The 17,647-nt window shown below is 40.3% G+C and overlaps 1 protein-coding gene across 1 annotated transcript; it reads right to left on the bottom strand.

Annotated features, from left to right (window-relative positions):
• Positions 1–10,609: 10,609 nt before the first annotated feature.
• On the bottom strand, positions 10,610–17,419 carry rusf1 (RUS family member 1; the record flags this gene model as incomplete). Its single annotated transcript, XM_065010295.1, is given in 14 exon segments — positions 10,610–10,867; positions 14,311–14,376; positions 14,493–14,553; positions 14,555–14,640; positions 14,787–14,851; positions 15,058–15,124; positions 15,233–15,408; positions 15,534–15,604; positions 15,715–15,816; positions 16,014–16,038; positions 16,040–16,117; positions 16,205–16,237; positions 17,171–17,216; positions 17,299–17,419. Coding segments are annotated over 14 exon segments (1,083 nt in total), but the record flags the coding sequence as incomplete, so codon positions are not given.
• Positions 17,420–17,647: the final 228 nt, after the last annotated feature.

Genomic DNA, 17,647 nt, shown 5'->3' with positions numbered 1-17,647 from the left:
TTATTTCAAGTAGTAAAGTCCAGAAAATTCAGTCCACCATTCTCATAAGTGTTCATTACAACAGTTTTCCTAATGTAATGGGTACGGTTTCTCCAAAGAAAGTTGAAAAGCATCTGGTCTATCTCCTTGCTTATTTTACTGTCAAGATATAAAGATAGAGCACCATATGTTAGTCTAGAGATACCTTCAGCCTTGGTTATTAGGACTCTACCTTTTAAAGATAAGTCCCTCTGTAGCCATTGATTTAGTTTCTTCTGTTTTTTTTTAATAAGAGGGTTAAAATTTAGTAAGCCTCTAGACTTCTGATCCTTTGTAATGGTTATGCCTAAATATGTAAGTTATTATTTTACTGGAATACCATAATATGAAGGTGTCACACAATCTTTGACAGCTATGAGTTCACATTTATTAATGTTAAGATATAGACCAAACGCTTTGGAAAAGGATTGTATCACATTGATCGATATGGGAATTTGGTTAGCGTCTTTCAGAAAAAGTGTAGTATCGTCAGCCAGCTGGCTTATAATAATTTCTTTACCAGCTATGGAAATACCTTGTACAGGACTATTATTTAAAGAATTTGCAAGAAGTTGGGTGGTTAATAAAAACAGGTACGGAGAGATAGGACAACCTTGCCTAATTCCTCTCTTTAACTCAAATCTAGGTGAGGTGCCATATTTAAATTTGATAGAGCTGTTACCATTTGCATAGAGAGTCTTAATAGCCTTACAGAAAAAATCCCCAAAGCCAAGTCTCTCAAGGGAGTGGAAGAGAAACTGATGCTCTACTGTGTCAAATGCTTTATAAAAATCTAAAAATAATATGAAGCTTTCCTCAGTTATTAGGTCTGAGTAGTCAAGTACGTCTAATACTAGTCTGACATTGTTAGAAATATGTCTGTTCCTCATGAAGCCAGACTGTGTTTCATCAATGATTGCATCCATGACTTCTTTAATTATTTTTGCAAGTAGTAAGGCTAGTATCTTATAGTCATTATTAAGAAGACAAATTGGACGCCAGTTATCGATGAGCAGCACTTCTTTTTTAGGCTTAGGTATCAGTGTTATTAACCCCTGGCTCATTGTAGGAGGGAGAACATTGTTTTTAATACTCTCTAAAAAAAGACTTCAAAAAGGAAGGGAGCTACTTGTTCAGAAAATAATTTGTAAAATTCTGATGTAATTCCATCAACACCTGGTGATTTATGGTTCTTTAGATGTTTGATAGACTCTATAATCTCTTCAACTTTGATGGGTTCATCACACTGTTTATATTATATATCACTGATAGAGTGAACATTATTCAGTGAGTTAAAAAAACATATCTGTGGATTCCTGACAGTACGTTGAGCTATACAATTTTCTGTAAAAATTGCTACAGTATTTAGCGATTACTTTTTGGTCATCTGTAATAACACCATCAATGTTTAACTTATGGATAGTGTTATTTTTAGAGTGAAATTTCTCAAGTCTAAAGAAATAGGATGAATTCTGTTCTCCCTCCTCAATCCATTTTTTCCTAGATCTAATAAAGGCTCCTTCTGCTTTTAATTTATATATATTATCCAGTTTATTTTGTAACTCATTTAGTTCCATCTTCTCCTTCCCCAAGAGGTCGGCTGGGGACCTCTGAGAAAGGGAAGTTATCTTAATGATCACCTTTTCCTCCTCAGCTCTTCTGGTCTTAGCAAGATTACTACCATATTTTCTAAGATATTTGGACACCTCAAATTTAAAGAGCTCCCAGTTCTTGCAATAAGATTTTTCTTCACAAGCCCTTTCCCAAAAGTGTGAGAGCAGATCTTTAACCTCAAATGTAACTATATCATTATTTAATAATGAGCTATTTAGCTTCCAGTAGGATGCTCTACCAAGGTTTGTATCAGGGGTAAATATTTTGATATCAATGTAAATAGCCCTATGGTCTGTGAGGGGAGTAGTACAAATATTTGTAGTAACACACTCACCATCAATACATTTGGATATAAGCCAAAAATCTGTCTGGAACCTGTTTTGTTACTCCAAGTGATCTGTCTGCCGGAAACCTCTCTCTCCATACATCAGTAAGATCAAACTTTTCCATAAAAAGTATTAAACCAAAATTCTGATTGGTTGGCCTACCTGTGGGCCATCTATCAGTTGAATTATCTATTGTAATGTTAAAGTCCCCTCCTATCAAAAATAACAAATTGGGAAATTTAGATAACCAATGAAGTATATGTTTCTCTATAGATTCAAGCAACTCATCATTCTCATGTTTGGTGTTGTACCCGTAGAAGTTTACAGTAATGAGCGTAATGTCATTGTAACTGATCACAAGACAAATAAAGTGAGCAAAGGGGTCACATTCCGAGTGTAGAATATTACCACCAAAGTTATTTTTCATTGTAGTGAAAGCTTCGTACGAACATCCTGATCGCGTGCACTTACATGATGTTTCGCGACACAGAATGTAAGCTCGCGAGATCAGGATGGTTCGTATGAGGCTAACCTTCTGCTACTCACTTAAGATTAGCTATCTAGAATAAGGAATTCCATTCCAAGCATGGAGGAGTTATTCTATTTGATAGTGCAACGTTGTTAGTTTCCCTACAAGCCTATCTTTCTAATAGTAATATATCATATTCTTGATCTTCAACAGATGCTCAGCCTTTCGCAGGAAAAAAACAGAGTTGGGTGAGTAAAGGTCTCACATTCAATGGTGTTCCCTTTCAAATTGTGTGCACGAAGATGTATGAATGCCACCAGGGGGAAAGACAGCTTAACAAAATAAAAAAATGCTTCTGAAATGAACAGAAAGGCAGGAAGTTCAAAGACAGATCACTGTAATTTATACCATACAGTATACTGTACCAATTTACAACAATTTCCTTTTAATAATGTTGAAGTGCTAAAGAACAATGTAATGTTCCTCAATAAAATTGAAGAAGATGGGACTTAAACGGGTGTCCCAACTTTGTGGTCACTCCCATGGCACTTATCGCAAAAGTATGTGAGTGGGGTTAGGGTGGTGGGTTTTCCCTTGTACTGTAAAGTGCTTTGGGTGTCTAGAAAAGTGCCCTGTAAGTCCAATCAATTATTATTATTATTATTATTAAATGTTTTGCCATCTTCCATAGCTTTAAGACCATGCATTTGTACAGAGATGGAAACTGGTACAAAATACCTGGGAGGAGGAAAGTGTGCGGGTTGTTCCACCAATTGAGTACCTTTTGTGTAGTGTAACTCTTATTTCACCTAATTTTAACATTCAGTCATGAAGAGTTCAACATAATAAAAACATATTCTCATTTCAAGATGTTAAATAAATTACTATAGTAAGTGCCTAAGTGCCAAATAAAGTACCAGGGTTTATCTTAAATCAGAAAAAAATCTGCCAATTTCAAAAATAGACATTTCTGTGAAACTGTACGTTTTACTTGTGGATTAGTTGTGGATTTTGAAAATAAAACTCTGAAATCAAGATGTGTCAATTTGTTTGTTTACATGCCATTTTAAAAACAATGCTTGTAGTAAACCTATTTTGGGTCAAGAAAAGTATGAGTAAGGGCAAACATCATGTTAAGCTTGCAAGCTGAGTTTGTATTAGACATCCGATTACCACTTTGCATTTAAAAACGGTTGGTTTTATTATAGCTAATAATTAACCAAATCATTGATGGATCACTAGATAAAAGAAAACATAGAAACCGTCGGTGTGAAAACTCCCCAAAGGCAGACTGAAAAGTAACTGAATTTGTCGATAGACCCTTTTACCAATAAAGTCACTGAATGGTTCTGAAAATTCGCAAAAATATAGTGACAAAGTCCCTAAATTGGCAAGACTGGATGCCACCAGATGGAAGTATCACACTCTCACCACACATAATCAAACCAGATATGATATAATGACAATGGGATTCGTTGCTCCTGCTTATTCCTCTTTGGATTTGTGGAATCATTTTGTTATTTGAATAATCATTTTGAATATTTCATGAGGAGTGTTGATGTCAACCATGTGTATTCAATGGAGAGTGAGATGCTTAGACCATCTTGAAGTTCAACAGAGACTCCGATATAAAGTGTTTTTTAATCAAAGTTGACAGGAATTTACTTGCATCACACTGATATCACTACACTCGTAACAACCTAATCATTACGAAACTTCTATTAGACCAGATAAGTCTCACTTATCAAAATAGCAATTCATGTTTATCTTGACTATATCTGACACTCTCATTGCCCCCCATACAAAAACTCCCTGCCAGTTTAATAATTAAGGATCTGCTTAACGTGGACAGATTTCAGGTAGATTTCACTCACTTTTAATTCATTATTTTACTTATATTTGTGTATTGTGTTTGTGGTGTGGTTTTCACATAAGCCCTTTTGGGCTTCCAACCTATGGAGGACCAAACCTGCCACAAATCCATACGTAAATAAATGCACACAGAGATAAATAAATGGATGAATGAAGCACACATAAATATATATATAATTATTAATCTCACTTTAATTAATTGTATTAATTTGTATTATTTATTTATGTATTTCGTCCTCCAATATGATAATGAGGGGGTGTCATCAAACATTTGTGGGTGGTATCTAAGACATCATTGGTTAATCAATGTCACAGCGCGTTGCTCGATTCAGTATGCCAGAACGGTGAAATCAAATCAAATTTTGTTCGTCACATGCTTTGTAAACAACAGGTGTAGACGAACAGGGAATTGCTTGGTTAATTGTCCTTCCTAACAATGCATAGAATAAGGAAATAATAGAAAAGTAAAACACGTAATAATACAAGTAATAATAAATACACTAACGGTCCTGTGATGAACGACCAGTTGAAAAACGGTGTGATTATGGTGGCCCACAAGGCGTTTTTCTATGGTGTGCTGCACCTGAACTCTAAGTCATTGGGCAGCTTCCTCCAAATTGTAGCAGCTAGCGGACTCAAGTTTTCAATGCATGCCTCGATAACCGGGGTTTGTGTGCTAGCTTAGCACATAGCGCTGCCTCCCTGAGCTTGCCTCTGACTGGGCTTGAACCAGGTTCCTCTACCTCGCCAACACAAGTGACCAACGGCTTGACAATGTGCGAACCAATTTAACCAATTGGATTTTTTTTAAATAGCGGTGGAGTGAGGTTACAATACGTTCTTAACTCCATTAGACTCACCCTCTTTAAACTCAATCCACTGCAACCCCAGCCTTCGAGCTGAGCCTAACTGTGGATTTGGGTCACAGCACCAGTATAACCAGGGTCAAGTGTGCTAGCTTAGCATATAGCGCAGCCTCCTTGAACTTGCCTCTGACTGGGCTTGAACCATGTTCCTCTACCTCACCAACAGAGGTGACCGCCATCTTGACAACATGCAAACAGATTGAGCTATACAAAAGATACCAATTGGATTGCTCCATCGGCGACATTTCAAGCTAGTTGTGGAGTGAGGTTACGGTATGTTCTTAACTCGAGGCTCTCAAGTGACGCAGCAGTCTAAGGCACTGCATCTCAGTGCAGGAGGTGTCACTACAGTCTGGTTCGTATCCAGGCTGTATCACATCCGGCCGTGATTGGGAGTCCCATAGGGCGGCGCACAATTGGCCCAGCGTCATCCGGGTTTGGCCGTCATTGTAAATAGGAAGTTGTTCTTTATTTAACTAGGAAAGTCAGTTAAGGTTAAATAAACTGTTACACCTCCACATGGAAAAGCAGGTAATCTGGAGAGGCGTTGTTTTCAGAAGCGTTAGCCAGCACTGCCAAGTCTCTGGCTGTTACTCGCCTGATTGCAGCCATACTAGCTAACTGCCAGAAGAACTGGTCTACTGTAGCAACAGTATCTACCGGTTGTAAATCTCTCAAGTGTGTGTAGTTTGATTGTTTACTTTTCGGACCATCAGAGTCAGGCAAAAGCAATCAAGCAATGTGCGGTGACATTGATCATCCAATGATGTGTTAGATACCACCCACAGATGTTGATTGACACCCCCTCATTATCATATGGAGGAAGAAATAAAAAATGAATAAATATATACATGAATGAATGTGTTAATAAATAATTAAATACATACAGATATGTATGTAATAAGCATTTTGGTCAGTATATTTGTATTTCCTTGCTCATTTATTTATGTGCAGATGTATTTATTAATTTCTCAATCTACAGTTGAAGTCGGAAGTTTACATACACTTAGGTTGGAGTCATTAAAACTTGTTTTTCAACCACTCCACAAATTTCTTGTAAACAAACTATAGTTTTGGCAAGTCAGTTAGGACATCTACTTTGTGCATGACACAAGCAATTTTTCCAACAATTGTTTACAGACAGATTATTTCACTTATAATTCACTGTATCACAATTCCAGTGGGTCAGAAGTTTACATACACTAAGTTGACTGTTCCTTTAAACAGCCTGGAAAATTCAAGAAAAATGATGTCATGGCATTAGAAGCATCTAATAGGCTAATTGACATAATTTGAGTCAATTGGAGGTGTACCTGTGGATGTATTTCAAGGCCTACCTTCAAACTCAGTGCCTCTTTGCTTGACAATCATGTGAAAATCAAAAGAAATCAGCCAAGACCTAAAAAAAAACATTGTAGACCTCCACAAGCCTGGTTCATCCTTGGGAACAATATCCAAACGCCTGAAGGTACCACGTTCATCTGTACAAACAATAGTACGCAAGTATAAACACCATGGGACCACGCATCCATCATGCCACTCAGGAAGGAGACGCGTTCTGTCTCCTAGAGATGAACGTACTTTGGTGCGAAAAGTGCAAATCAATCCCAGAACAACAGCAAAGGACCTTGTGAAGATGCTGGAGGAAACCGGTACAAAAATATGCTAAGTAAAACGAGTCCTATATCGACGTAACCTGAAAGGCTGCTCAGCAAGGAAGAAGACACTGCTCCAAAACTGCCATAAAAGATCCAGACTACAGTTTGCAACTGCACATGGGGACAAAGATCATACTTTTTGGAGAAATGTCCTCTGGTCTGATGAAACAAAAATAGAACTGTTTGGCCATCATGACCATCGTTATGTTTGGAGGAAAAAGGCTTGCAAGCCAAAGAACACCATCCCAACCGTGAAGCACGGGGGTGGCAGCATCATGTTGTGGGGGTGCTTTGCTGCAGGAGGGACTGGTGCACATCACAAAATAGATGGCACATGAGGTAGGAAAATTATGTGGATATATTGAAACAGCATCTCAAGACATCAGTCAGGAAGTTAAAGCTTGGTCGCAAATGAGTCTTCCAAATGGACAATGACCCCAAGCATACTTACAAAGTTGTGGCAAAATGGCTTCAGGACAACAAAGTCAAGGTATTGGAGTGGCCATCACAAAGCCCTGACCTCAACCCCATAGACAATTTGTGGGGAGAACTGAAAACGCGTGTGCGAGCAAAGAGGCCTCCAAACCTGACTCAGTTACACCAGCTCTGTCAGGAGGAATGGGCCAAAATTCACCCAACTTATTGTGGGAAGCTTGTGGAAGGCTACCTGACACATTTGACCCAACAATTTAAAGGCAATGCTACCAAATACTAATTGAGTGTACAGTATGTAAACTTCTGACCCACTGGGAATGTGATGAAATAAATAAAAGCTGAAATAAATCATTCTCTCTACTATTATTCTGACATTTCACATTCTTAAAATAAAGTGGTGATCCTAACTGACCTAAGACAGAATTTTTACTTGGATTAAATGTCAGGAATTGTGAAAAACTGAGTTTAAATATATTTGGCTAAGGTGTATGCAAACTTCTGACTTCAATTGTATGTGTTAACAGATTTGGTGGCATTTGAGCTATTGAATTCGGCACAACCTAAAATTGTCACTTTGGAGTCTGGACTATAAGTCACTGAAGAGATTCTTATGGCTTTCAAATCATCTCGACCACAGACTACCTCTTCCAATGCTTACCCAAGCAGGGATGTTCCACTCAGGGCCTGTTCGATCTGACATAGAGCAAGTCTTATCTTAAAGCCATTCTCTCATGCGCAACGAAGGTGAAAAACTCCCAGTTTCTGGCTGAAAAAGTGTGCTGAGGCAGCTGTGAAAATCTTCACTGTTGAATCGTCTGGTTAGAAAATGTAACCCATATGTCCTTCACTTGTATCAATCACACCATTCCCAACTGTTTCAAATGTTCAAACACATTCAACAGTTCAACAAAGTCACTACACATCAATCAACATTACATTTTTATTGCAAACATATGCTTTACTTCAAAGGAAGAGCTGCACTATCATATTACATAAGCACTCACTCTATAGCGTGAGAACATCCGGACAGGATGTCCATAAAAGGGCATTAACACGTGACTGTAGGTCAGGGCGTGACTAGGTGGTGATTTAGTACATGTATGTCTATGCTGTATTCTAGTTTTCATATTTCTAGGTTAGTGTGCTTGATATGGTTCCCAATTAGAGGCAACTGGTTATCGTTGTCTCTAATTGGGGATGATATTTAAGACGCATTTTTTCCACCTGTGTTTTATGGGATATTGTTTTGAGTGCTCATAGCACCTCTGTAGTCACAGTTCGTTGTTAGTTTAGTGTTTATTTGTTTTTGTCTTTGTTAAGTGTCACTTTATTATGTGGAACTCAACATCCGCTGCGCCTTGGTCCGATATTTATTCCGACAACCATGACAGTGACACTGAAATTAGATCATCAATCACTTTTTCACACATGCCATCTACTGTATTCTCTCTATAGTGCCTTCAGAAAGAATTCATACCCCTTAAATTATATTATTCATACCACATTTTATTGAATTAAAGCCTGAATTCAAAATTGATTACATTGCACCCAGAAATATCTTATTTACTTAAGTATTCACACCACTTCTCTATGACACTCCAAATTGAGCTTGGGTGCATCCAATATACTCTGATCATCCTTGATGTCACTAGAACTTGATTGGAGTCCACCTGTGGCCAATTCAATTGTTTTGACATTATTTAGAAAGAAACACACCTGTCTATAAGTTCCCACTGTTGACAGTCCAGGGAACTGTCCGGTGATCGACTAGATACAATTGTGAGGAGGAATATATCTGGAAATGGCTATAAAACTATCTATAGTGTTGAAAGTTTCCATGAGCACAGTGGTCTCCATCATTGGGAAATGTAAAAAATATGGAACTATCCAGACTCTGCATAAAGCTGGCTGTCCAACCAAACTGAGCATCTGAGCGAGGTGACCAAGAACCAAATGCCCACTCTGACAGAACTACAGAGTTCCTTGGCTGAGATGGAAGAACCTGCCAGAAGGACGACCGTCTTTACAGCACTTCACCAATCTGGGTTTTATAGGAGAATAACCAGATGGAAGTCACACCTGAGAAAAAGGCACATGACAGCACGCCTGGAGTTAGCAAAAATGCATGTGAAAGACTCCGAGCATAAGGCTGTCTGGAGAAAACCAGGCACACAGCCCATCACCTGTCGAACACCATCCCTACCTTGAAGCATGGTGGTGGCAGCATCATGCTATGGGGATGCTTTTCAGCGGCAAGGACACAGGCAAATCCTTGATGACATACTTCAGAATGTAAATGACCTTAACTTGGTCACGGCCCCAGTCTAACAGGACAGTGACCCCAAGCATACAACCAAAGCAACGCTGGAATGGCTTCAGAACACGAATGTGAAAGTTCTTGAGTGGCCCAGCTGAAATCCAGCCTTGAATCTCATGTAAATGTGTGGAAATTCTTGAGGATTGCTGTTCACCGCTGCTCCCCATCTAACTTAACAGAGCTTGAGAAATCTGCAGGGAAAAATGGGAGAAAATCCCCAAATCCATATGTGCAATGCTGATACAGATACACCCAAGACGACTCAAGATGACTCAAAATTGTAATCGACGCCAAAGGTGCTTCTACAAAGTATTGACAAAGTATTGAGTGTGAATAATTATCAAAATCAGATATTTCGAAAAAGAACCATTTAAAGTCACAGCATTTCTTTTGGCTGTCTTTTTGAGTGGGCGCCTCCAGTGCGCATTCCCAGTCCGGTGGGAAGGTTGGAATCTCATTGATCAACATATCAACCAACTATTAGCCAATCATCCACGTGGAAATGACAGTGTGCCCAGTGGGAAGCGATCACTTGTCACTGACTTTTATTTTGACATGAGGCAAGCAGAGAAGTGGGACCCACGTTTGGAAATTCTGATTTAATATAATTTCTTTTGAACCTTTATTTAACTAGGCAAGTCAGTTAAGAACAAATTCTTATTTACAATGATGGCCTACCCCGGCCAAACCCGGACAACAGTGGGACAATTGTGCGCCGCCCTATGGGACTCCCAATCACGTCCGGATTCAAACCAGGGACTGTAGTGACGCTTCTTCCACTGAGATGCAGTGCCTTATACCGCTGAGCCACTCGGGAGCCAGTACATTCCTTTTAATATTTGGTCTCAAAAGGACCAATCCCCCAGAAAAATGGGCAGACTAAGTTCAAATGTAATTTTATTCATTTTCCAAATATTTATTGTATTGCATTATGCCAGACTGTGACTAGCTAGCTGGCTATCACTGGATGATGTATCAGGCTAGTCAGAGGCTTACTTTCAGGGGCTAGTAATATCACACTGGACATAAGATGGTTAAAGTTAAAGTCAAGTTTATTCTGAAGTTGTATAAAATGTACCAAAAAAGGACAAAAACCTTTAAATGAATCTGAGCATATTAATCTTTGAGCATCTCACAATGAATGTTTGACAGAGAGCTCAGCCTATTGCCTTGCAGTTGTTGCTCTCCAGAGACCCTGCCACTCCTTTAACTGCCCTTCTTCTTCCACTCCACCCTCCATTCATTCCAGTCCAGTAGGGTTCGACTGGTCTGCCATCCAGCTACCTCCAGAGCTAGAAGAGATGAAGCACAAACAATGGTGACTGACCAGTGTTACAACATCCAGGGGCGTCAGTTAGGTATGGCGCTCAAGACCAAAAATGTAAATTAGACTCAAATCATTTTTTTCTGATTGGGGCAGGGCCACTCTTGTCTACTTATTGCCCCTGACGGGGCGGGAGCGGACAATAAGTAGACCAGAGACAGTTGTTCCTTCTCTTGCGTGAGCATGCCAGATATTATGGAGGAACCACGAGCTCACATGGGTAAAGCATGCTCATGTGAGAGAGGAAACGCCCACTTATACAGACAGGAACAGTGACCATTTTTTCTTCAATGGTTAACGGCCTGAGTAAACTCTTATTTATCACCTTTAGAAAGCAGGGACAGTGGCAGTTTGCTTTGTCGGGCAGCAATTTAGGCAGTGTGCTGAATGCTTTGAATTTGATGTCGGCATTTGAACTGTCTTATTTGATAGCCAGGAGATCATTGGGGAGGTGGGGGAGCCCTCCTTTTTGGTGGCCGTTCAAAAACAAAAGCATTTATTGCCATTAAAATATGGGTTATGAAAGCTGTAGAGCTAATTTATATTTTCATTCATTCACCCAGTAGGCTAGAGCAAGTTTGGTTTCCTGGTTTTGGCCTTAAAAACAAACAATTGTAGGCTATAACAAATGTGCATTGTCATGCTGTGACGGAATGATTATTGAGAATATGCAAATCATTCATGATTACTTAGTTGGGCTAACTATCTTCAACTTCTTGCTGTAGGTCTACTTCATCATCATCATCATCCTCTGCCTGCATCCTTAATCCCTACCTGCCTCTGGTATAATGCATTTCCACCACTCGCTATCAATCTTGCTTGTCCATCTTCCTGAATTAAAATGAGATATTCTAACAATCTTGCTTGCAAAAGTTATTTAGCTATAGTGTGGATGTAGCACTTTTTAAATATGAGCACCAAGATAGTAATGTGTTGCATACACAGAAGTTGCACTATCAGATGGCGACAAGCTGGCCCGAGGAACAAATTGAGCGAGCCGCCCCTTCGTTGGTTACTGAACTCAGCAAAAAAAGAAACGTCTCACTTTCAACTGCGTTTATTTTCAGCAAACTTAACGTGTAAATATCTGTATGAACATAAGATTCAACATTGAGACACAAACTGAACAAGTTCCACAGACATGTGACAAACAGAAATGGAATAATGTGTCCCTGAACAGTGGGGGGGGGTCAAAATCAAAAGTAACAGTCAGTATCTGGTGTGGCCACCAGCTGCATTAAGTACTGCAGTGTATCTCCTCATGGACTGCACCAATTTTGCTAGTTCTTGCTGTGAGATGTTAACCCACTCTTCCACAAAGGCACCTGCAGGTTCCCTGACATTTCTGCGGGGAATAACCCTAGCCCTCACCCTCTGATCCCAGGTCCTCTCTTCGCTGGCCATGGCAGAACACTGACATTACGTTCTTGCAGGAAATCAGCCATACTGCTCGTTCTGTGCGTGGTGACATTGTCATGCTGGAGGGTCTTGTCAGGATGAGCCTGCAGGAAGGGTACCACATGAGGGAGGAGGATGTCTTCCCTGTAACGCACAGCGTTGAGATTGCCTGCAATGACAAGCTCAGTCCGATGATGCTGTGACACACCACCCCAGACCATGACGGAACCTTCACCTCCAAATCGATCCCGCTCCAGAGTACAGGCATTGGTGTAACGCTCATTCCTTCGACGATTAACGCAAATCCGACCATCACCCCTGGTGAGACAAAACCGTGACTCGTCAGTGATGAACACTTTTAGCCAGTCCTGTCTGGTCCAGCGACGGTGGGTTTGTGCACATAGGCGACGTTGTTGCTGGTGAGGTCTGGTGAGGACCTGCCTTACAGGCATCTCACAGTACTGACATTGCAATTTATTGCCCTGGCCACATCTACAGTCCTCATGCCTCCTTGCAGCATGCCTAAGGCACGTTCACGCAGATGAGCAGGGACCCTGGGCATCTTTCTTTTGGTGTTTTTCAGAGTCAGTAGAAAGGCCTCTTCAGTGTCCTAAGTTTTCATAACTGTGACCTTAATTGCCTACCGTCTGTAAGCTGTTAGTGTCTTAACGACCGTTCCATGTTAATTAATTGTTTATGGCTCATTGAACAAGCATGGGAAACCGTGTTTAAACCCTTTACAATGAAGATCTGTGAAGTTATTAGGATTTTTACAAATGATCTTTGAAAGACAGGGTCCTGAAAAAGGGAAGTTTACATCAATATTTTCAGTGCCACATCGTTGGTTAATAGAATGTTTAAATAATCTGAGGCATCTTGTTGATAAAAATGTCTCAATATTCATTGAATGTTTTCCTTCCCTGGTGAATATTGCAGAAATTATAAATGAGCTTGGCGCACACATTATGCAGCGCAATAAGAGAAAATGTAACTACTGGAAATACTGTATATAGGTTTCACACTGAGAATGATAGAGGCCTCTAGTGGCCAAAGGGCCATTTTAGCATGGGCAGCACCATTTTAATGTAGTCAACTGGATGGGACTTCCAACTTCATTGCCTGAGCCCTCCTGGTGACCGTGTTCGAGTCATGTCCAACCGGGTCATCAGGAGGGATCAGCCAATAGTGAAGAAAATTGACTACTTCAAAATGAAGATTGCCTCAATGACGCTGCTCATATACGCTACGATGGCACATATAAAAGATGAAACTTCTATCTATCTCTATGGTTTGATAAGGTGACATTTAAAGGGGCCTTAGCTCCCTTTTTAAAAAGGCACGTGTAGATTTTCCATTTGTATTTCGTGATTTTGGACATTCTTTGGTCGAGTCATGCGTCCTTGTCAGTTGTAGGCCTAAGTAAGTCATTTTGTGTAGGCCTATGCTTTTCATTTCAATGCATGTTTATGATTTATCTGGCAGAGTTTACATTCACGGCCAGCTGTTTTATGCACCTGATACCTGATACAAATTCTTATTTACAATGACGGCCTATCAAAAGTCAAAAGCCTTCCTGCGGGGACGGGGCCTGGGATAAAAAATAATAATAAAATAACATTGATATCGGCATTTTGAAAATCGTCCTTGTTGTGACTTGTTAGCCTGTATTATGCATCTATTTCATGTTCATTGTATGTGCTGTTCCACAAGTAAATGAGGCAATTTAGGAAGTTGAGTAGTGGTTGACATTTTACACACCATTCCACAGACCTTTAAACCCAATATTGAGGTGATAATTAATGGCTGGGATCATTTTTATTGTTTTTTTGCTGTTCTCCAAATAGCATTTTGAACTGTCTAGAAATGCAGTAAATGAGCTTCAACTTCCAAACAATTCCTTGGGAGAGGGGCATACCCTAGGTTTAGCTGAACGGACGCCACTGACAACATCCCAACATACACGGTGGGAGTAAACAGCTACTGACTGAGCACACCTTGTTACACTGAGCTTACCTTTGAGGAATGGCTGAAAAATTTGGTCCATAAGTTTATGACTCTCATGCACCAGCTCCCAATGATCTTGAGGGAAAGGGAAAAGGATAACATAGAGGAAAAGGGGATAACAGAGTTATAACACAGCATTGACAAAGACATTGGTTTAAACTGTCATGTAAAGATGATCATTAAAGGCTCACTGTTGCTGTGTGACATTGAGAGTTGTTTGAGAGCCCCCTCTAGTGGCGAGACGGGGTGTAAACACAGTGCAGAGGCACACTGCTCGGCACACAGCCCTGATCTCATCACATACAGATGCATCTGGTCCCAAACAAACACACACAGAGCCTAAGGGCTCATTCAATAGCACATTCAATAACACTCAGATGACATACACCATCTATCATGATGTACTGTACATCCATCTAGAAACAACCCACATCACAACTGAGTACAGCAGTTGGTGGGGGATTACTGAAAGATGTTATACACACCACGTTTGACTCCGATAAGGAAGGGCTTGTGGTTGTTTTTCATGGCCAAATTAAGGTCTTATGACCTACAAAATGAAAGAAATGATATCATTGAGCATGAACATCCAAATCTGAGCACACTTCACACCAAAATGTACATAATAAATAGAGCTGTCATGTCCTATCTCATACAGTGGCAGTGTAAGCAGTGCAATAGAGGACTCACAGTGGATTGTCAGTGACAAGAGGAATAAGGATCAGACTGACCAGCAGTCCAGCCAGACCAACTTACGTATTAACAAGTTCCCCTAGCCTCACTCCCAGTTTGATTGGCACTGTCCTCCTGAACTCAAAAAAAAAAAAACAGCAGAAAAGTATGTTAAAGCCATTGATAGTTGATCGCCATAATGATCAACAAGCCATTTCATTGTTTATTATTCACTGAATGTCAGCCATACCCAATAATACAGGCTCTTTATGATTGGCCTCTACTGGACCGAGGACCCGTCCATCTCTCAGGTATTGGTGGAGCACAATAGCAAGCCGAGCTTCGTTGAGTGTCTCCATGACAACCGAACGCACTGCTTTGTAATTTGAAAAAAGGTGGAGGATGGTGAAAAGGAAGAAGAGGACGAACGTCAGCCTGAGGAGATGAGAAGGGATGGAAAACAGATCAATCTCCATCGAATAATCAATAGGTTAGCTATATAGAGCTGTCATGTCCTATCTCATACAGTGGCCGTGTAAGCAGTGCAATAGAGGACTCACAGTGGATTGTCAGTGACAAGAGGAATAAGGATCAGACTGACCAGCAGTCCAGCCAGATTCACTAAAGTCTCCTGTAAAGAACACATGAATTACAATAAGATCCTCATCTTAAAGCAGACAGGACAGTAAAAGCCATGGGTTAGTTACTGTATCATCAAGTAGAGAAATATGTATGGAGCACCTGGCTGCCATCTTTGGCAGAGATGTCCGCCATGTTGTCTCTGCGGGCATGGTGAAGAGTCAAAGCAGCTCTGGTGGCCCCAAATGCAACCCCGACAATGGACTGACAAACACAGAGAGAGATCGAACAGTGTACATTTACATTTAGCAGACGCTCTTATTCAGAGTGAATTACAATCAGTGCATTCAACCAAAGTAGGTAAAACAACCACATATTAGGACATTGCAAGTAAAAGCTTCAAAATAGCTGGTTGCTATCTGCAAAATCAATGCTAGTGAGAATATGGTATTCAGATTTACCTTGAATATTCCAGCAGAGCACAGTTAGAGTGAAGCATGTTGGGAAGTTAGGAGCCAGTATTTCCATGAACATGGCGATATCATTGAGAACATCAGCAACAAGCCTAAGGAAAACAGCACAAGCATTGACATACCCAATAATTCCATAACACACAATGAACACTCACTTTGGTGATTCTTGACATCCCTACCTCCATTTTTTGGCCTCAGAGTCCAGTTTATTCCTTTTCAAATTAAATCCAATCAAATGTATTTGTCACATACACATGGTTAGCAGATGTTAATGCGAGTGTAGCGAAATGCTTGTGCTTCTAGTTCCGACAATGCAGTAATAACCAACGAGTAATCTAACTAACAATTCCAAAACTACTACCTTATACACACAAGTGTAAAGGGATAAAGAATATGTACATAAAGATATATGAATGAGTGATGGTACAGAGCGGCATAGGCAAGATGCAGTAGATGGTATCGAGTACAGTATATACATATGAGATGAGTAATGTAGGGTATGTAAACAAAGTGGCATAGTTTAAAGTGGCTAGTGATACATGTATTGCATAAAGATGCAGTAGATGATATAGCGTACAGTATATACGTATACATATGAGATGAATAATGTAGGGTATGTAAACATTATATTAAGTAGCATTGTTTAAAGTGGCTAGTGATATATTTTACATCAATTCCCATCAATTCCCATTATTAAAGTGGCTGGAGTTGAGTCAGTGTGTTGGCAGCAGCCACTCAATGTTAGTGGTGGCTGTTTAACTGTCTGATGGCCTTGAGATAGAAGCTGTTTTTCAGTCTCTCAGTCCCAGCTTTGATGCACCTGTACTGACCTCGCCTTCTGGATGATAGTGGGGTGAACAGGCAGTGGCTCGGGTGGTTGTTGTCCTTGATGATCTTTATGGCCTTCCTGTGACATCGGGTGGTGTAGGTGTCCTGGAGGGCAGGTAGTTTGCCCCCGGTGATGCGTTGAGCAGACCTCACTACCCTCTGGAGAGCCTTACGGTTGTGGGCGGAGCAGTTGCCGTACCAGGCGGTGATACAGCCCGACAGGATGCCAGTATTTCCTAAAACACAGAGAAAGACAACATTTGAAAAATAATATTGAAAACTACTAATAGTAGATTACAAAACAAATCAAAACTCACCCTTTAAGCCAGGCAAATAGGATTCTTCCCAGCATGCCTGTGCCATCTAAAATGTAGATTGCTTTTTAAAAATAAAACCCCTTAACAGGAAAGCTGACAATAGTCTTATCACAGTCATTAACACTAACCTCGTAATAACCAGGTAATTGTTGCAGCAGCAACTGTTGCCTCTTGGTTTCCAACACCAACACCTCTTAAAGAGGCCTGGGTGGCAAGAGTACCAGAAAGAGAACTGGAGAAGGCCTGTGTTTAGGGACGGATTGAAATGTACAGTATGGGTACTGAGGGAGGGTCATGCTTTTTCAATTTCAGTCAAGGGGAGGGTTTAGTATTTTTTAAATATAGTCCAGGGGAGGGTCATGTAATTTGTAATTGCATACATTTCTATATTTCTCAGTGTTTTAGAATTAGTTGCTTACTAGTGTAATGTTCGTCGTCCTCCTCTGATGAGGAGTAAGATAGATCGGACCAATTTTC

Source organism: Oncorhynchus nerka, linkage group LG26, assembly GCF_034236695.1.
Source record: "Oncorhynchus nerka isolate Pitt River linkage group LG26, Oner_Uvic_2.0, whole genome shotgun sequence".
NCBI classification, from domain to species: Eukaryota; Metazoa; Chordata; class Actinopteri; order Salmoniformes; family Salmonidae; genus Oncorhynchus; species Oncorhynchus nerka.
This window is presented reverse-complemented; position numbering and strand designations above follow the sequence as displayed.